Source organism: Patagioenas fasciata, chromosome 2 (assembly GCF_037038585.1).
Source record: "Patagioenas fasciata isolate bPatFas1 chromosome 2, bPatFas1.hap1, whole genome shotgun sequence".
NCBI lineage: Eukaryota > Metazoa > Chordata > Aves > Columbiformes > Columbidae > Patagioenas > Patagioenas fasciata.
Window position 1 is genome coordinate 161,046,836 of NC_092521.1, and position 21,184 is coordinate 161,068,019.

A 21,184-nucleotide genomic window follows, 5' to 3' on the forward strand; every position below is an offset into this window, starting at 1 on the left:
CTTTTGTTATGTAAATGTAGCTGGAGCACTTCTGGTCTCCTTGTCACTACAAATAGGATAAAAGCACATCATTAAACAAGGATATTTACTCTACTGATCTTCGCTATTGAAATAATATGACTCAAAACAGGATGTAAGAATATGCAAGAAGGAGGAAAGCGGCAGATCCCCACTTTCAGCCCTGGTGGCCACAAATTACCTCAGTAAAACCACACATGAGCACACATAAAAACGATGCAATTTTCAGAAGCTGTGAGCATTTCACTGAAATATTAAATATCAACTGAATGATATTAGTAATACTTATTCTATTGGAAGTGAGTGAAGATGCTGTTTTCCTGAAAAGACCCAAAATTTAGCAAATCATCAGATTTGAAGCATGGCTAACCTATGTGGTTCCACTTAATTAATTCATAATTTGACTTCTGCTAATTACAGAAGCACTGAATGACAACAGTCCTCCGGTAAATTAAGACGAGAGAAGACAGCCTGCTTGAAGATACTCACTTGCACAAATGTATTAACAGAAAAGCTTTGTAAGAAATACAATCTTTTCAGTATTTACTGATTTTTTCTACTTTTTATGTAGGAAGCGAAACTACAGTTAATTATCCTAATAACAAGTAACTAATTCACATAAGTAAACTAATTTATAGTGCTTTAGCCTTGAAAATGTAGGGTAAATAGTTTTAGCCATTAGTATTTGACAATAGTCAACACTGCCCTTATATCGTGCAGCATTACAATAAAGAAGATGCCTTTCTGGTTTATGAACAACAAAGATTCAAAACTGCATTAATACGAAAAAAAGGATATGAAAATTATAAGCTTTTCATATAAATAAACATACGTTTTCCACATCAAAATGCTCCACTCAAAATTCTACTGGTTTACAACAAATACCAAAAGTTAAACAAATTGCTAAACCAGGTGGCATTATTATTATTATTATAAAATTTATGATACAAATGTTCTAACCGTGAGCACTTTCCATAGTGTAAACACTATGCATTTTCATTGTTGCTGGAAACAACATTGGGCAGGAATGAAAAAAAGTAAATTTCAAACATATTTATTGCCACAGAAAGAAAAGAGGTTTATGCAAACCCATTTCTAGCCCGGTAAATCCATTTCAATTAAGTAATAAATATCACAGCTACAATATTAGCAGTATTACTGATGTTAGTTATGACTGTCTAATTTTCAGAGGCATATTTATCATAATAATAGTGCTCACCTAACTGAAGAGGATGTTGTGAGGATTCATTAATATTTATACCCATTAGTGTTTTTGGAAACAACAAGCTTTATATAATTTTAATTTTTACACAACTAATTAAAGCAGTATGAGGTTGTAATTGGACCCATGAGCACAAAACCTGTTCATTCCACGTAACAACCAGACTTGGACAAACAGTAAAAAATAGTAACAACAACAATAATGATATGCTGCTTTCTATAAATAATGCTTTTTCATTTCACTCATGATCCAAACACAAAGTCCAAGGTTTGGACTGGGTCTTTCTGAGGTTCCTGTGGTCCAACCACTGCCATGAGATCTATGGCAACTGCCAAGGTGAAAAGAAATACTAAACTCACCACATAAACTACTCTAAAAAAATAGTTGGGCCTGCTCTAATTACAGTGATGATTAATTCTTTGCAGCTTTCAGTATTATAAAAACACATTCCTGTAACTGCAGAATAGGTGATAGTGGCTCTTGTATTGGCCATAAAAGTCTTTAAGCCCTAATTGTTGTTCAGAAGACTTAGCCATTCGGTCCATATTAATCAGCCAGGATTTCCTGTGTGTAATTACTCTTAGCTAGCTCAAACACAGTAATGGACTGGTAAATTGGAAATGAAGAACAAATAGCTTTAAGAAGAATCTTAGCCACTTTATTTTCACACTTGCATTATAATGACAGCTATTCATAATAAAGGGAAATAAATATTCTCTATTTAATGTCTCACCATGCCACTCAAGAACATGACTTCTCATTTAGTTTTTTTTACTTCTTTTATCACCATGACACAAGCTCCTCTAGTTAATTCTGACCACCACAGAAAGGCACACAAGCCCATGGGGTTTGGTTACTAGTCCTTATTCTTACTCCATCACTCTCCCAGTCACAGAAATGCTACCAAATTTAAGAGGTAGTTTGTCGCTTGGCTATTTAGGAAATTCCTTTTGGAGATCACGGAAACTCCCAAACATGATTCCAGCCCAAACACCAGAGACCTCTGTGTCTCCCTGGAAGGCGTGCAGGGAGCATGGAGCTCATCTAAAAATGATGGTGGAGCTACATGCTGGGCAAAGGTGGTTTTGACCTGACTCCACCAAACACAGCCTTGACCTTCTGCACTCTTTCTACTGTGGTGCTGTGGTTACACTCCAATTTGCTGATGTGTTTTTGGGTTACTGAACTCTATAGCCAGAGCCTCACATGCTTGTTTCGCAGAGGGATGATTGAAATCAAAGTTTCTCTATGGGTGTATTTATTCCCCAATGCTTTCCCAAAACTTCACCCTGTGGTTTCAGCCTCAGGTTTGACCTTGCTCTTGTGTAAAGAAACCAAAACCAACCAAACAACAGAAAAATTGCACAAGTATTTTAAAGACAAAGAAGCCTGGTGACCTTTCCAGAAAAAGAACAAATGTTCCATGTTCAAGGTTAGAAAAGCTCCCTATTAGCACAAGGCTTACCCAGAGTATTGCTGCCTGAAAGATTAAACTTCTGTAAATATAAGCACTGCAAAAAAGCATTTAGAATGAAACCTGACAGCCCGACTAGTCACAATATACCCACGCCAGTCTCAAAACCACCTGCCAAACTCCCTTGGAGAAATATATTTTAAGGAACATGCTCTAATTCATCATCCTCTAAGATGATGAAGTGATACAACAGGAAAATACACACTAGTTGCCACAATATCTTTGCAAAATAGGTGTCTGTCAGTTCACGGCTGCGTTATTCCAGTGTGGGTGTCAGACCCAACACTGAGCAGAGATGCTTCTGTGCAAATAGACAGAAAAACCTTAGAAGGAAGCTATTACTGGCAGGAAATTACTTTGTAGCATTCTTCTTTAAAGTATTTCACTTCATTGGAGTGATACACTATGCTCTCGTATTTTGATGTTTATTCTTAGCTGGTATTAAACATCATGGCTGAATCCATTCATATTAGAATTCAGATACAGGATTAATTCATGTGATGTATATTAAGATAGGATACACATATGTAAATGCAGCACAATTGTATTGTGTAAAAAATTCTCAAACAAAAGGATGCACATGACACTTTTAAATGGCGAAAAAGCGCCATACATTCTGATACCTATAAAACAGGTATACAATAGTTTCAATAAGTTTCTTTTATGAAAGTATTTGTAGAATTAAACTTTAAACAAATGTCCTTTGCCAACACATTTCCTGAAATTTCCTTTTGACTTTGCAACAAGGACAACTGCTCAAGGCTTTGCTAATCAATTTCTTACGTTGCAGAAAACAGCGTAATTTGAATTTTGTCCAAGAATACAGTTGGAAATGCAGAAAATGTGAAAAGCTAACTAACGTGCAATTATTTGTAGCCACAGTCTGCACACCAAATGAGAAGAAAGCTGAATAAGAAATTTAACAGTTATTGCAACTTTAATAAACAAAGAGCTGCCCCTCATGGCTTAAGATGCAATATTCAAAGCAAACCTTATGATCCCTTTATTAGTATGCAGCTTCTTAAAAAAAAAAAAAAAAAAGAAAACCTGAATATTTTATCATCATGGATCTTAAAGAGAAAATGATGTGTTTTGTTTTGTTTCAGAAAACTATTTCAGGAACTCTTGCTATCATAATCTCATTTATGAATATTTGAACAATTTGCAATCTCTCTGGCACGGAATACACATCTATTCACATCCTGAAATCTTCCAGAGTTCATGTTTCCAGCCTGCCACCTCGGGTTTTCCTTTCTGGAAGAAGATGTGGTATGGGGTAGGGAGCACCTGGCTGTGTGCTGCTCTGTTTTCTCCAGCCAGGCATCTAAAGCACTCAAACCCCAGTGTTTTGCCTGCACCCCAAAACCACAGATCTGCAAGCACTGGAATGATGGGAAGGATGTGGAGGCAACGTGCCCATCCCTTGCTGTCCTCATCCTCCTCTTCCTTTGCAGGTGGAACAGAAAGTTTGGGCCACAAAAGCCTCTGTAACTTTGCTTCTTGCAGATACTCTGAATGTGCAGCCCTTTTGATGGCTAAAGGTTGAGAATAAAAAAGGAATTTCTTACTACTGCTTTTTAGGAATGGATTTTTTTCTCTCATTCTAATTTTTCTCCTTATAGGAAATTTTCTCTTGTTCTCAGAGGAACTGAGGACAACCTCTCAGGCTCTTCCAGCTGGCACAATGCATCTGAGCAGTGTCAGCATGGGCCTGCCACAGCCAAAGGCCAATCTCCACTAAAAGAACTGAATTTTACAAAACACCTCTGGCACACGAGGCAGGGGGGCTTTCAGGCAAAGGCTCTGCTCGCTCCATCGCCATTAGGCTGCCTTCCCCATATTTAGATTTAATTTAACACTTCCACATCCATCTCTGTCTAGAACTCTAAGCTTCAGGTAAGTGAAGCTGAACCAACAATCATTTTCCAGCATAAAGTCTTTATGAATTACCCCTTAAGTTTTTCATACAGTTTTATTTGAACTTTTTTAACGCCAGGCATGGTTCTCCCGACTTTTATACCACTGTGAGTCAGGAATAATTCCAAAGATGACAGCAGAGAAATAAGATGAGCAACAGAACCACAACCTCAACTACCTAAAGGACCAACAAATTTCCTTTGGTTAGCAGCTGCAACTAGATTTATTTTATGGAAGAAGAACTACAGTTTCTGGTAAATGAATTATTTTCATTTTGAGGAATTGGTGCAATTCTAGATGGCGAAAACAAGATGTATGTGGTTTATAGTTTATCCAAGTAGTACAGCACAGCTATCATTCAAACATTTCAGGTCTTATACCAGCAGAATTTAAAAGGAAAATAAGTATTATTCATGTCCAAGAACCACTTTCCGTGTGTCTGATTCTTCAGTCATCATTTAAAAATGACTCATTACACTTTTCTCTTTTGAAGTTTGTTAGAAAATTCATCCTAATCTAAAACTCAGTAGTAACCCCAATCGTGATTTCTTACAAATGATTTATACCTAACCCTCTGAAGAAAAGGATTTATAATGAAAGTGATAGCTCAACCCTAACTGCAGCACTGGGAACAGTGACACCATAATTAATGTATTATTTCAGTTGTGGGAGACACTGACAGTCGCTTTTTGTTCTTGCAAATAAATTTATAGTGTGACTGAAAAAGGCACCATGGAAAAAAAAAATTACACAGAAGAGGAATAGAAATCCTCGTAGCAAAGACATGTCCTTATAATCCCCCTCCCAAAGACTGTAACATCTTGGCAATGACAGTGTTTCCTCTACGGTGTAATTTATACTTTTCTCCTCTACTAGATGGCAGTATGACATGGTCTCAGAACAACTAAGTGAGGAGTTTTCTTTCTTCATTTCAGAGAAAGCAATTAATTTAAAATATCATCTTACTGGCATAGAAATGGAAAAAAAAAATGCCCACTACTGGCTGTGTATTTTGAAATTGAATCTGTTTCCTTACCGGTTCAACATTAAAAGCAAAAAGTGCGTATTCCCGGTCAGGTGACACTTCATATCGAATAGCCTTTAGGGAGACCTAGAAAATAAATCAGACATCAAAATAAATATTTTTCAGTTTTCAAGCTAATAACATCTAGAAATAATTGTTATGACCATGTTTCTAACTATAGAGAATACTGCCAGAGTGTCTTGATAAGTAATACATCTCTTTTAAAACACCAGAAATGTTACGTGGGCACATATATGCTCCCATAAGTCAAAGTATAACTGCATTGTGAGTCAGACCAGGTAGCTATAGCAAAAAATGAGGATTTTCCTTTCCAACCTACTGCACAGTGGCTGGTGAGGTACCTGTGGGCAGCAGGCAGTAGAAAACCCTAATTAATGACAATTTATTAATTCTCTCTCATTCCCTGCAGTCAGTGACCAAAATGGTGGAAACAACAAACAGTAAATACCTGCTGGAGCAAATTATTATAAAAAGACACCACTACCTGTCCCAGTTGAGACAACACTGAAGAAAACTATCCCATTCTCCCCACTTAGAGAAGTCTTTGGGATGCTGTGGTGATGCAGTTTTCCAGGTGCACCCTGACCTGAGTTCTCCAAAAAGCTGCACTTTAAGTCTTACTACAAATAAGAGATGCCAAATTATCTCAGACTTGTCAGGAGTTACACTTTCCCTGTTCCACTTATCATCTGTACGGTGCAGATCTCCCCACTCCTTCCCAGGACATTCCAATGTAATACATTTCTGGGGCACCACGGTCCAAGAGAGGTGCCACTAACAAACTGCTCATCCACTGCCTTTTAAATCGCATCCTCTCAAAAAATTAGATGCAAGCCCTTGAGAGATTCCCGAGGACCATACTGGAAGGGGGAATTTGGGCTACAGGGAAATGTATAGCATCCCATTGCAAGAGTCCTCCCCAAGGGCAGCGAGGCTGGAGGAGTGAGTTTGGAATCCAGGAGACAGCCAAAGGCAGAGGAGACTAATCATAGAATCATAGAAGGGTTTTTGATGACCTTTGAAGGTCCCTTCCAACCCAAAATATTGCATGATTTGTCTTGGAAGGGACCTTTAGTCCAACCCCGCTGCCATGAGCAGGGACATCTTCACCAGCTCAGGTTGCTCAGAGCCCCGTCCAGCCTGGCCTGGGATGTCTCCAGGGATGGGGCATCCACCACCTCTGGACAACTTAATGGGTTGGTGGGCCAGCGTGGAGCAGCACTGTGAGATCCAGCAGTGTCAGCATGAAGACAGACAGATTTTATTTATAATTATATTAATAACACAAAGAAGGGAAAACATGACAAGGTAGCCAAAGTTATTCTGACCCGGAGTTGGGAAGGAAGAGGACAAAGCCAATGTGCCCAGATGAGGTGTAATAATGGTGGCTCTTGTATCAGGACTTCTTGAACTAATGTGGGAACAAGGAGAATAAACAGATAGAAGCAGTTTGATTTCAACAGTCCCTGACATTAAAGCAAGCCAGCCCATTCTTTTACCCTTAGCAGAACTGTAAAGAATGGGGTGACGCTCTGGTAAAAGAGGATTGCTTATGTGATATAGCAAAGGTTGAAGGGCAAATGGCAAAATGTGAAGCTTAAGGATGGGTCCTGCAATAATAATTCAGTAATGAATTCTTTGTCTCATTAAAAAAGAATTAATATTGTAGTCTAGCTTTGTATGGGTTGTACACTTACACTTTTTTTATAGTTTTCTTGTAGATTTACTTTTATATTTTGATTTTCTAAAGCTGTTTTCTGCAGACCTTGGGACATTAAGGCAAGTCTCTGTTAGCCTTCCTCTGCTTTTGTAGTTTTGCAATGACATAGTACAACAAAATTACCTCAAGTTAACCAAAACCTTCGGTAGGTACAGCATAAGCGTCCATTTTACCAGGACAACATGATACATAAATGTATCTTACTCTGGAAATTGACTTCTTGCAGAAAATACTGAAAAGACTCTGACACTTAATGTACTACTGACAAAATTCTGGCTTCATCTACTACAAAAAACAATGCTAAAAACCACTTTCCTCATTAGCTTCTCTTGACAATAATTTCTTAGTGTTTCTCTCACATGCGACCCATTTTCATTCATCAACAGTATTCATTAACAACACTGAAATTACATTTCAACTGCTAGGCAAGAAAAATCAGCAAATCCACAAATTAAAAAATAAGTATTTGCATGGAGGAATGCTACCAACAGACAGTAAATTGTATCAATTGTCTTTTCTATTAAGCATGCAAAGATGAGAATTATGCATCTTTCAATTATATATGCTATGCAAGACTAGCTTCAAATATCTGTATGATACCCTCCTGTAGTATGAAAGAAACTGAGCTTGCAGAGTAATAAAAGCTGGAGTTCAATTTTACATTATCAGTCATTGTGGAGGCCATAGTATTACCAGTGTATTGCTTCTCCTTGACAATACAAGAAGTTGAAACCCAAGTTATTTTCTGCTTTACTGATCCGACTTCAAGAGAAATATGAAATTCTGCTACTCATTATAGAAAATACTTACAATTTTTTTGTTTTCTATTAATATTGTTGAACTGTTAGTTTCAACATTCCTCAGAATCACTGTGCCATTCTGGTTTCTATAAATGAATTCATTATCTGCAAGGAGGAAAAGAGAAGAACATTAACAAAATCTGAAATTCTCTGTCTAGAAGCTAATTAATTGCTTGAATCAAAAGGATTGCTGGGAATGTCCCTCTAAAGAGAACTTTTGTTTTTTTTAATTAATGCAGCCATTGCTGTGATGTTAAAGTGGCTTCCAGGTGAGTAATTAAATAATATGGTCAGTGTTTGTCACGTTTTTATTCTGCCACAGTTTCCTAAAACTGAACACAATATGGTCTTGTTTCAAACATCCATACAAAGCTTGTGATATTGTTAACGCAGGTAGAAAACACGGTTGAAAAACATTCCTTATGCTTAAAGGTTGCCAAGATCCTTAGTCTCTGTATGAGTTTAATAAGCCAGATGCTTAGAAAGTCTCTGAAAGTTAAAGGAAATCACTCTAACAAAGCAGATTCTGAAAACTAATACTGCGCAGATCTTCCAGCTCCACCATTTGTCCTCCAAACTTATACCAGAAGGAGATGCATGCAAAGAAATTGCCATGTCTACATGGAACAAGATAAACCAGTTTGTCCCCATTGCACTTTGGGATTATTCCAGTAGTCAGGACATCTAGACAAGGACAAGAATCCCCTGTGGCAGCTCCCACACAGACAGGAGTCTCCAGCTCTCAAAGTTCAAAATTTACTTGACAAAAACGCTGTGGTAGACTTATGAAAGAAACTCCAAATGAAGGTTGGGTGGCAGGTCAAAGGTTCAGGATGAAAAAAACGTTACAAGAAGAAAGGCTTGTCAACTCGTCCAATGTCATAAACTGAAGTTCAAGTCTGAGCAGTGCTTCCATGCACTGCCCCACAGATAAAACATAAAACATAAGTTCCAGGCACACTGCCATTAAAGGATTCAGCAGCTTGTCTTGATGCAGGAGTAGGGTTACTGCTTTTTTGCAACCTGGTTAAACTAAGATTGAGATATAATGCATCCCATGAAACTTCTGCTTCCAGTTTCAGCTATGGAAACAATTCTTCATTGCTTTCTCTCTCTGTGGCTATCCCAAGGTGGCTACTCTGGTGCAACCCACAGGGGTTAGGGACATGTGAATGGTTAAACATTATCCATGCGTTGTCTTGGGATTAGTCAAAGGCGAGTTTAAATCCTACCAGATTAATTAAAGCACAGACCCAACGCATTGCAACCGCAAACATGCACACAGCCCAGCTTGGGGTAACAGAGACCCAGTTCGTTCAAACATTTTGTGTGCAGACAGCATACTCCTTCCTTGTCTGTGTTTCAGTCTTCTTTTGTTTCTAAGCTGCTGATGACAATCCTACTCACAGTCATTAACCATCTGTGTGAAATGCTCTGAAAGTGCAGATGGAAAGGATCTCCACTCCACTTACTACTATCAATAAGAACAGCCATCTCCTACATATCACGGTTTTACATGTAAGTGTAGCAAGAAACAACCTTTATGAGATTGGGATGTATCAGATTCTGTGAGGCCGAAGTGTTACTGCAATAGAGATGATCCTCTCCAGACAACAAGATTTTAGAGACTTAAGATTCTCAGTGTCCAAATCACAGCACCAAGCGCATAGGTAAAGTTCTCAAAGCGTCTCTTTCTTTTAATTATGGAATAAATTTTATCAACACCTTCAGTCCTGAATAAAAACTGCAGGATCTGAATTAGATTAAGGCATGCATTTGACACCAGAATAATGAAGAAAGTCCTTTTTTGGATTTGACAGTATTAAAATTCTGTCATTAGTTCTAGAGTGCTGTCCAAGTCCACGGAATTTTCATAAGCATGACTGATTATATTCAGGATTTTAAAATACTGCTTCATGTGATTTATGACTGAACAAACTAAGATTATTCAGCCTGGGAAAGAACTGATTGAACAGAACTAGACAGAAGTCAAAAAAGTCATAAGCAGCATGGAAAAGATAAATAATGAATGCCTGTTCCCTGCCTTTTCCAAAATAAACATTAGGAGGCATTAATCGGCACCAGTCACTGGCAGGTTCTACACAAATAGAAGGGATTATTTCTTCACTCAGAAGGTAAACAAGCTGTGGAAGTCACAGTCCCAGAGTAGAGCGGGTGCCAGGACTGCATATGGGTCCACACAAGAATTGAAAAAGAGGAAGAAAAAATCCATCCATTATTATGGGTTTTAGACACTTTTCTGAAAGTCCTTGAACCTGAGATTGCAAGGGACTAGGAGTGTATCCTGAATTATCATATTGAGAAATATACCCACTTTTAAAAATCCTTCTCTAAGCGTTTGCTCTTCTCCTGAGCCAGACACCACAAGAGATGATCTCTGGCGTCTGATCCAGCACCAACTTATTTACAACTTTAACTTCCAGCTTCTGTGTCCAGATCCTAAAGAAGCACCTTTATGCCAACAATTTAGAAAGCTATACAATAAAAGGTACTAATGCTCCCTAATCACCTTGCCTTTATATCCTTAGGCTCTTAAGGATGAAGCATCATTTGTTATATGAGCAAAATACACAGTCCAAGTTTTTATTTTCTGTTATTGAAGAAATAAAGAGGAATAACTAACCTGAGAGACAGAATATTACCGATTTATCAGATATTTTGAAAATATTACTGCTTTAGTAATCAACCTATATCAAAACCACAGAACATTTTCCAATTGCATACTAAGTTCTAGACAGAAAAGTCACATTTTAAATATGTCCAGCCAAGCATTTGGATACTTGTGAGCCTCTCAGGATATTTCCTAATTACAGAAAAAAATAGCAATAAAACTCAGCTTGAAGTTCAGTATGCAGGTAAAACAGCTTATTAATCTAATGAGGCAGTAGGGTTGTTAATATTTGGTAGCTGTTTCTTGAGCATTGCATGAACTGATGGAAGTTACATTACTTCCCATAATGAGATTGCTACTAAACTTTTATTGCTCCCTATGCTCCAAAAAAAACCCATAACACGCTAATAAACTGTGAAACTTCAAAATGATGACATGAAAGTTGCTCCATAGTTGGAAGTAAGAGATGAAAGACTTTCCCATTATTTGTTCAAGTGTAGCAAGTTTAAAATCAGATACTAATCTGTTGCATATACTTTTGGTATGAATAAGGAAGAATAAATGAAATAGTGCTGATTTGCTAGGGCTGTAAATCTTGCTATTATATTCAACACAAGCTATCAACAGAGTGTCTGAATTAATGAACAGAAAATCGTTCTGCTTAAAAGAAGAACAAATTGATCTGCGTTATATTCCAAGCAAAACACTGTGAGGTTTAGCTGGTCTGTAAGTCATATTATCTTAGTTCTCAAAAGAATCAATGAATAATATTCCTGGTCTTCTGTGTTGAAATGTGTGATTTGTTCCACTGCAGGAGTATTTATTTAAATGGGACATACTTCAATCAAAGACAAAAAGCAACGCAGCAACCTCTGTCTGTAATGAATTCTGTCCAGCGAGCTGATGAGAATTTGCAGCCTGATTTATACCTGTCACCACAGCTGATAAAGGTCATCACTGCATCTCATTTTTTATACCTGCCTTTCTTTGGGGCTGATGTTCAGTGTAAATGATGCTGAAAATTGCAACTTTCAGGCATAAACCCATTTATTTCATTATATAATGGATTTCTTCAACAGCAGAGTTCACTTTGCCAACTCCTCCCCCTCTTTCAACTTCCAGGAAATTGTCCGGTTGGTAGAATATATTATGTGTCTGTGAGTGAAGACACAGATATATAGTCACACTTACAAAAGTGACTGATTACAAAAAGCAATGATTGCTAGAAATAACAGAGCAGCCTTGGTGCTGTACAGAGTCAGTGCAGACGAATGGGGCAGCCTTGATGGAAATTTTTAAAAACCTGCTAAGCAGAACGGGTGAAATCAGAAAACTGAAGACCAATGATATATTTGCAGTGTCAGAGTTTCCCAGCTTCTTTGTACACATTTTTCTCAAATTCAGTCAGAAAATATGCACACAGAGAAAGCAGACTAAGCCCTCACCAGGAACAGCACATACATGGGTTTGTTTAGTCTGTCAGCTCTGCTCGCTGGTCCCTCATTTAGGGTGAAACAAGACAAAATGCTGGGATTTCTCTTAAGAGAATGATGCGTTATGCTCCCAAAGTAAGTTTTGCATTTTCAGGCATGCTACGTGGCCAACCCTTCCCAAGATTTTACCATCGGAAAAGGCACAGAGTCTCTGGAAACCTGCCATGGGTGTTGCCATGATGCTGAATCTGGAACTGGCAGTTCAAACTCCAGAGAAAGATCATGAGGCTGTCAGTGATATAATTTGAGTACCCCAAATCATCATTTCAACATGCAGAGGCAGGATAAACAGCCAAAACACTGGACACCATCAAGAGAGCAAGACAGCATGGATCATTTGCCATGATATAAAACAAGGGAGTACAAAAATTCATGGACAACTGATAAACTGACAGATATTAAAGGAATTAGGCAGGATATACCCTCTATCATCCTTAATGCAGGGCTGCCTCATTATGGACCAGCAAATGGGGCCAGGCTCAAGTCCAACACAGTATCAGCTATTGCCATGGTTCAAGACTCAACATTGGCTAGAGGAGTGCTTGTCTGAGCCAACACAGCTTCTTTTTACGCTGCTATGTGTCAAACTGGGCACCAGACTAAACGGCTCATCACAGTGGACAAGAAAGTCTGAGACAACTTTAATTCTAGAAGGAGTAAGTTTGATTGCTGGTGGTGCAAAGAAGTTGAATAAATTACATCCAGCTACAGGAACACAAGTTTGCATTAGCCTCCATGCTCATGAATTTATGGTCATACAGCTTATGTGATGAGACTGAGTAAGTATACACTATCAGAGATGAGACTGGTTTATAAGATAACAGCATGACCTGCATGCTTTTGAAGAGAATTTTCATTATTTGGCAGAGATTGTGGAAAGCAGAAAGCAGAACTATGTGATAAAATATGAGAAGGAACAAGAATTTAAATCTAGCTCTAAAAAAAATAAATAATGAAATCTTAATTTTCTAACCATTTAGCAACTGATGAATAAAAACCAGAGAAAATAAGTTGTAAAGTTCACAAGTAGCAAGTCAGTAGTAACAGTTAGTGAAAGGAATAAGGTAGTACCAGGACTTCTGGGACAGCTTGAGTTATTTAGAGCCACAGAATTAGAGGAAAAAGGCAAATTCTCAAGTCCTGTAGGTTCAGATCAAGAGATGTGAAAGATAATTCAATTAATCTCAGTCTGATGAAAGTCAACATATAGGGAATTATCTTTCTCAATCTCTGAGACTGAGGGAGATTGGTGAATAAAGGAAATTTAAGTCCTGAAGTTGTTCTGAACCATTTCAGATAAACGAGCCTCCAGATACCAGCATGACCTGCAAGGTTGGCAAACAAATTATGCTGTGTCAAGAGAGCAGATGGCAGAACATCCCATGGGAGTGAGCCCGCATCGCTCCCTGGAGACAGAAGTGACATTGTGCTCGGCCATGTGTGCTGCTGGGATTGAGATTTGAGATGGGACAGAACCAGGAGAGGACTGGGTGCTCTTCTGTTATTTCTCATCCCTGCTGCTGTAGGAAGGTCTTTGCTAGACCCACAGCAGCTAGCAGGCAGTTTGCATCTGATCAGCTTTAAAGTAGGGTTAGAAACCCTAAAAGAGTACTCTGAGTTTGCAAGAAGTGAAAACACCACATACGATTTAACCTGACGAAGACAATTACTGCAGCTGGAAACAGTCGAGTGCCTGAAGTTATCACTCTCTTTCTTTCAAAAAATAAAAGCTATTGTGGGGTTTTTAATGACCAAAAGCAGTCAGAATTTTAAAATTTTGTATTACATCTGAAGGATGAGCCTTTCACCAGCCCTGCAGTCCTGTGCACCGCGGTGCAGGGCATCACTCAGCAGTCAGACGGCTGAGACCCCTCTCCTGACATGATGGCAGCACCTGAACCAGCCAGGGTTTTCTTGCAGTCCTCCCAGGCAGGTATCAATCAGACACAACGGGTGAGCACTTACCTTCTAACAGGACAACAGGCAGGAAGGTTGGAGGACAGGTGATTTTTCAGACAGAATTGGCATTTTCAGACTGGCAACGGAATGTACTGCAATTATACTCCTTTGGAAAAATACATGAGGAGGGGGCAGTGGAATTAAAATTAAAAGAAAAAACATCTTCTGCTTGTTTAACATCCCAACAAGTTTTCTGAAGGGCCTGGTGAGCCCCACACACAGAAAAACCTGGACTATCCACAGCAGACCTGTGGCACACAGTGAAAAAAATACTGGCTTGCAGTGATTACCAAAGTTTGCCAGATCAGGGGAGGCTGCCAGTTTGCACTGAAATACAGTATGTCTCTGTGTGAACGGCATCATGACCAGGCAAAGCACCAGGCACACATGGCAAGTACAGGCATCCACACGGCTTACGTGAGCATCTTGCGTGGAGGGAATAGGACAAGTGAAGGTAAACAGGCTGCTGTGCATGGGACCAAGACATTAAAAAAAGCCCTAATCCTGCCAGATGCAGCACAAACACAGGTCTGCTATCTTCAGAGACTCATTTTGAGAGAGAGAGATGGAGGTTTTGGGAAATAATAGAAGCAGAGAAGAAAAATGACGGAAGAGGGCAAACTCACAAAGAAAGTAAAAACCAGCAAACATTAACAAGAAACACGAAAGAAGAGGAAAAAGGCTGAGCACGATATGAGCAGTGAGAAGGATGAGCACAGACAGTCTTAGAGAAAGAGTTATTTTACTTCGCATTCATGAAAGGGGAAATTGTATCTTATTTAGGAGGCCTGCAGGATTAACGACCCACTTAGGACAATATTTGCCTAACTGGACTCACATGCCCTTGCATGACAAGGAGAGTGGTCCCCCCAGGACCTGCACTCCCCAGGGCAGGTATGGTTTATTCCTCAGGAAAGCATGGGGAATAGATGCTCAACAAATGGTAGGACCATGCATCCTCCCTAAATGCTGTGAAACTTAACCACGTAGACAATGCAAAATAAAAGCATGATTAGTCCCTGATGGAAATCTATTCAAGCGTCCAGACAGACGCAAACCTAAATTCAGGTGGAAGGAAGACCATTGTGATGATGAATAGTATTAAGATACTATGATCTGTTGTTCTTTCAGGACATGTTGCAGCGCATCCATTTGATATTTATAGCATCTACTCATAAACAATTGATTCTGAAATTCCCTCCCCAAAGTAGGTTTTGCATCCCCTGTCCCCTGGGATAACAGAGAGAGAGGGAGGGAAGGAGCGTGAGCGGTGAACAACAAAACCCCATTTCCATCCCCACAACATTATCCCACCCTCAGTGAGAGCTTGTCCTAAGGTCCTCATAGACTTAGGCACTTGTAATTCATCACAGCCTCCTGCTTTTTGTGTTCAGTCCACCTGTCCTCCAACAGCAACTCTTTTTTCTCCAGCTTTGCTACTCCGCAGTGCAGAAATAAGTAAAAATCTCTTAGACTTTGTAATGCTGATGCAAGGGAGGAACAGGGGACAGAGAACAGCTTGCCTTTAAAAACGTCACTATAGCCTTTAATTCCAGGAGACAAGTGAAATCCCATTTTTATCTTTCTGGCATTATGGTTGCCATCCTTCTATTGTTTCCAGCATTTATTGTTTTCACATGAGAGGCTGCAAGGAAAACTTCTTTAAATAGGTGATTTACTGTAATTTAGCTAAATGCTGTATAACACATTACATTGGTACATTAAGTAAGTGGAAAATAATAGAATGTGCTTTACTATGCAAGAAGTCGTTTTAATTGCTCATCACCTCACTGCAGTTGCACTTGGTGCACCAATATACTGCTTTCTTAGTAGTACTAGTAAAAATAAAAGGCAATTAGAGCTCAGGAAAACTCCCATATCAACGTGCATCTCTAGGAGGCTTATAAATTAACTTGTCAAAAGCTCAAAGAAGGTTGGGTCCTGTGAAAACTTAAAACTGTAAAAATCAGTAATGCCAGTCTGTTTCTCCTTTTTATCTAGTCGCAAATCTTTCAAGATCCAAACTCAAAAAAAAAAAAAAGCTTATTGAATCTCATTAAGAGAAGACCTCAGCACCAAGCTTGAAACCCAGACAGAGCACACCTTTGAAATTTCAGTCTCAAATTTGAAACCAGGTACAATTCTGCTGCTGCCTCTCATTTACGAGACTGAACTCTACTTCAAAGAACCCCAATCTGGGAACTCTGTAGGCTCAGATCACAGCTTAGTGGCATAGGCATGAAAAGCTGAAGTCCATGTGAGAAATAAGAGAACCCATCTCAAATTCAAATAACTCCTCTTCCCTGCTTTTACCTGCTTTTCTAACACACGGCGGCAGGGGAGAGACATGACAATTAGAAAAAAAAATGAATGAGAAATCCTCTGGACTAATCCATTCTGACACCATCTAGTGAAAAATCATCCCTATTACAAAACTGCTCCAAAATCCTAACAGTAACAGTAAAATAATAAATTTTGTTGCTTGCTGCCCTCTGTTTATCTCTCTGTAATAACTGACAGCAGCATTAGGACTCTGCAGCACACTGAGCTGACTTTGGTGTATTCCAGAGCTGAGAAATCTTCCTCAAAAATTCTCTGCCATCGTCTCTTCCAGTTCAGTTTTGCTCATGCCATGTGCTCGTCAAACCCTAGATGTTACAGCAGGAGAAGTGCAGATGATCCCTAGATTACCCAAGTCCAGACAGCTGGAGATACCAGATTACACTTATCCCTTTGATTGCCCGCCAGAAACTTCTCACAATCAACACCGGCCAACAGCAATTTAACTCCAAACAACTAATTCCCCAGAAACAGTCCCCGGTGCCTTTATCCACACCTCATATATTTTTCATGATCTCACGAAACATCTAAACAGCAAAACAAAGCACAGACAACAAGTAATGCGTATCAGCTCAGTGCCCAGTTATGTCTCTTCTCTTCCAAATGTGCCAGGTCTTATCTGCCTCATTTCATTCAGCTTCACACAGTGGAGTGCATAACCCAAAGTATTATACACAAATGAAATAATCCATTTGACATGGGGAAAGAAAGGAACACATGAATAAATGTTCATTAAAGTGTAACCCCACAGCTTGCTTGCTTAATTTCTCTGTGCACTTCCTCACCTTCTTTTCTTTGCCCACAACCAAATTACACTTGTTAGTGGCCATGACAAAGAGAAAAAACTTATTAAGTGGCTTTTCTTTTCATTATTATTATCATAGGGAGAGTACTGAAATTTCAGTACAGATGAGATCTATGTATATTAACAAGCACAATTTCTGTGTCTATATCTCTAGATGGGGTTTTAATTATCTTTGTGTGCAATATTTCACAATCTCTTTTATTCAGTTGTTTCTGGTGAAGTATGATTATGCTGAAGTCCAGCTGTAAAAGACGGCTGGCAGAACCATGGCCATCACCTGGACTCCAGGCTTTCAAAAATTAAGGCGGATAAGACATGAAATCCAACATCGTACACATTTTGGTTACTGGTGTGTGATTACTGGTTTTGGACTGGTCACAAGAGGGCACCACGTTACAGAGCTCATGGAAACACATTCAACACTTGCAAAGAACCATTACTAAATAATTGAGTGTGATCCTGGGGCACAGACCCTGCAAGAAACAGCATCTGGAGGGGAGGAGAGACTCCCCACACCCAACTGCAAGAGAACTGCTAATAGGGGGAGCAGTCTGCAATTATATGTATTATATAATCATTTTAAATCAGACTGCTGATGAGGGGAATGAAAAACATAGTGTCAGCTATTAGTATATAGCTTTTCCTTAACATCTCAAATCAGTTTGCCTGCAGTGAGTGGGCCGGCTCCTGCAGGAACTCTCATACCAAATCCCAGAAACGATTCCTGAATTTCTTATTCTACTTATTCTTGTTCTTATTCCTTGCTCCGCCAAGGAACTGACATCACACATCATTCAGTGCCCTGCATGATAATGGTCTTGAATCAATGGTTTGCTGCTAAAAGTGCAAATGTGCTGATGCAGGCACTGAAAGAGCCAATAGGAGCACCTGGTTTAAGTATAACAAGCGAAAAATGGTTGCATCAAAATAATGAGTGGTCCCTTCCTTAAATCTTGGTCAACTTTCTGTCCAAAAGTATCTTCTCAATGGATTCTCAATGGGTCAAAACTTTAATCAGATGGCATTAAAACCAAAGAATGCTCTTGTTCGATTAATAGAATTTGACTTCTCAGAATCATAGAATAGTTTGGGTTGGAAGGGACCTCCCAAGCTCATCCAGTGCCACCCCTGCCATGAGCAGAGACATCTTCACCAGAGCTCAGAGCCCCGTCCAGCCTGGCCTGGGATGTCTCCAGGGATGGGGCATCCAACACCTCTCTGGGCAACCTGGGCCAGTGTTACATCACCCTCATTGTAAAAAATTCTTCCTTATATCTAGTCTAAAACTTCATATTTTTTCTTTATTTTCCATATACTTTTTGTTTTGTTTTTGTTACTCAGGGCAATGCTCCTTTTTATCATGCATTTCCATGCTTTTGTCATGGTCTTTATCCTTCTCTGGACCGTGCCTATTGCCACTAAAATCTATCTCTTTTGGATGGTGCAACCCAAACTCACTGTAGCAGTCAAGGTGATAATGTCCCTCAAACTGGATAAAAACATGCTATTTTTGGCATTGTTTTCTCCTGAATATAGTTCAATATTTTTCTCCTAAAAAATTCAATTGCAACAGAAAATTGATTACATGTTCTCAGTTTCCTCCCTTAAGAGAAAGAAATAAAATATAAAATACAGAATTCTAATAAACCCTGTCATGTTTTTCATATTCATACTGTTCTGGCCTGATAATTTAGCCATATTAGCCATCCTGTGCACATCAGGAAAAAAAAAATCAGGAATATAACAATTACAGGTAGTATAATCCTACTTATAAAATATCTTCCTGTTGTGGTTTAACCCGAGCTAACAAGACAACCACAATAGCCGCTTGCTCACCTCCCTCCCCATCCCCAGATAGGGAATAGAATTGAAAGAGAAGGGAGAAACGTGGATTGAGATAAACACAGTTTAGTAAAATAATAAAATACTAATACACTACTAGTAAATATACATATATAAAATAGAAATAGAATATAAAATAAAAAAACACTCAATGCAATTCCTCACGAACTCCATCCACACCGAACAGCCAGTCCCAGGAAACAGCACCTGGTTCCAAAGCTGATTCCGGAGAGAGAAAGGAGGAAAACGGCAGAAAGGTCCAGAGGCCTCTGCAAACATTAGGATGGCAAAAGGCCAAACTAACAAAAGTCCTGAATAGAACTCTCCTGGCTCTGACAGGAAAAATGAAGAAAGTGAAGAAGTGAGAGAGACCAGAAGATCCCAACTCTCTTTATATCTGAAGCAGGATGCTAATGGAATGGAATACTCTCATTGATCAGTCTGGATGTCAGCCAAGCTCTGCCGCATCCATGTCCCCCTTCCTCAGTGCCTCACACCTGTGAGTAGAGTGCTCAGAACATTCTTGGTTCTCAGACCAGAGCAATTAAAAACATTAACTCTGTCCTGGGGTGTTATCTCTTGTTCTCAAACTAAGTCCAAATAATGACCATGCTAGCTATGAAAAAGAAAGGTTTCGAACTACATGAAGAAAATTAACTCATTTTCAGTCAAACCAGCACACTTCCTTTGTAAGGCATTAAAACCAGAAAAGAAATAAGGAATAAAAGTAACAGGTTAATTTGTTTTAAGGCCATATCTTATGCATGCTATCCAGTCTGGTATTAGCTAAATACTTCAAGGCAAAAGGTAATAGTAAAGTCTCACAAATGCTGCCCCTGAAACTAAGACCTGGAAGAAGGAAAATACAGAACACATGGAACAAATATATGTACACATATACTCTTGGCAATATTTTAAAAAAAGGTTTTTAGACTTATTTTGTGTCACAGCCCACATTCCCACTGGGAAGTAAAAGATAGCTCCAAATTATTAATAAAGGTCTTGGCTCATGCACAAGTCTTCCATGAAATATGTCTAATAAAATGAGTGAGTCCATCAACCGAAGTAACAATAAACAGCTGTAAAAACAGCTTCATATGGCCCAGCGTATGTGTATTAATTCCATTAAGGTGTGGATGGGCCAGCTCAGCCCCCACAGGTGGGTGGGCAACCAGCACCAGCTCAGGAGCAGGTTTGGGGTATGGGCTCTTATCCAGTAGAAAACAGGAAAACTGACTGCTGAACGGAGTAGAAGTGTTTATTAGGGCAATAGTAAATTAGTCTGTTGGAAAAATTTCTGGATGCTTTATTCAGGCAGAATTGGTGAATATAATATGTTTGTCCAAGTCTTGCTGGTTCTTCTCAGCCCACCTGATGGTACCTCAGTATTCAGATGTTCCTACCGCACGTGGATGGTAAGGCCAACACTTCCAAGCAGCACATAGATCAGACTTACTGTGCATGAATGACCACACTAAACACAATTACAATGAGCCTAAAGAACTGCTAGATTTACCAGCCCTGCAACACACAAGTTCCAATGCATGCCAAAATAACCACCATTTATCCAGTAGATCCAAAATTTTGACCTTTATAGTGAAATTGCTTCTGAGCAGAAACTTTTTTCTCTTTTTGGCTTGAGCTTTGAAATTTCCCACTGCCTTTTTACTAGACGTTGTTTAGCTTTTTTTTCCATCCATGTCATTGTAATTTGCCTTCCCTGGAAAATGAAAATGCTTTGAAGCTGATTACCCAGATTTTGTGAATTATTACAAATCTTAAGCATTGACAAATCAGGTATAAGGCTTTAAAAGAACTTCATATTTTTAAAATATCTTTTCTAAAGAAATTAAAAATTGGGTTCTTTTCATTTATCTTCCAAATACGTTTAGCTTTTGAAAGGCCATTTAGATATAA

General features: G+C 39.0%; 1 protein-coding gene across 4 annotated transcripts in view; it reads right to left on the reverse strand.

Moving 5' to 3' along the window:
- DPP6 (dipeptidyl peptidase like 6) overlaps positions 1 to 21,184 on the reverse strand; it is a 563,202-nt gene that overhangs the window by 134,557 nt on the left and 407,461 nt on the right. For all 4 annotated transcript variants that reach the window (XM_065831232.2, XM_071805326.1, XM_065831231.2 and 1 more), the window contains exons 4-5: positions 8,207 to 8,301; positions 5,668 to 5,742 (exon numbers count right to left, since the gene is read on the reverse strand). In XM_065831232.2, coding sequence (XP_065687304.1) covers positions 5,668 to 5,742; positions 8,207 to 8,301 — 170 coding nt within the window. The remainder of the gene's footprint in view (positions 1 to 5,667; positions 5,743 to 8,206; positions 8,302 to 21,184) is intronic.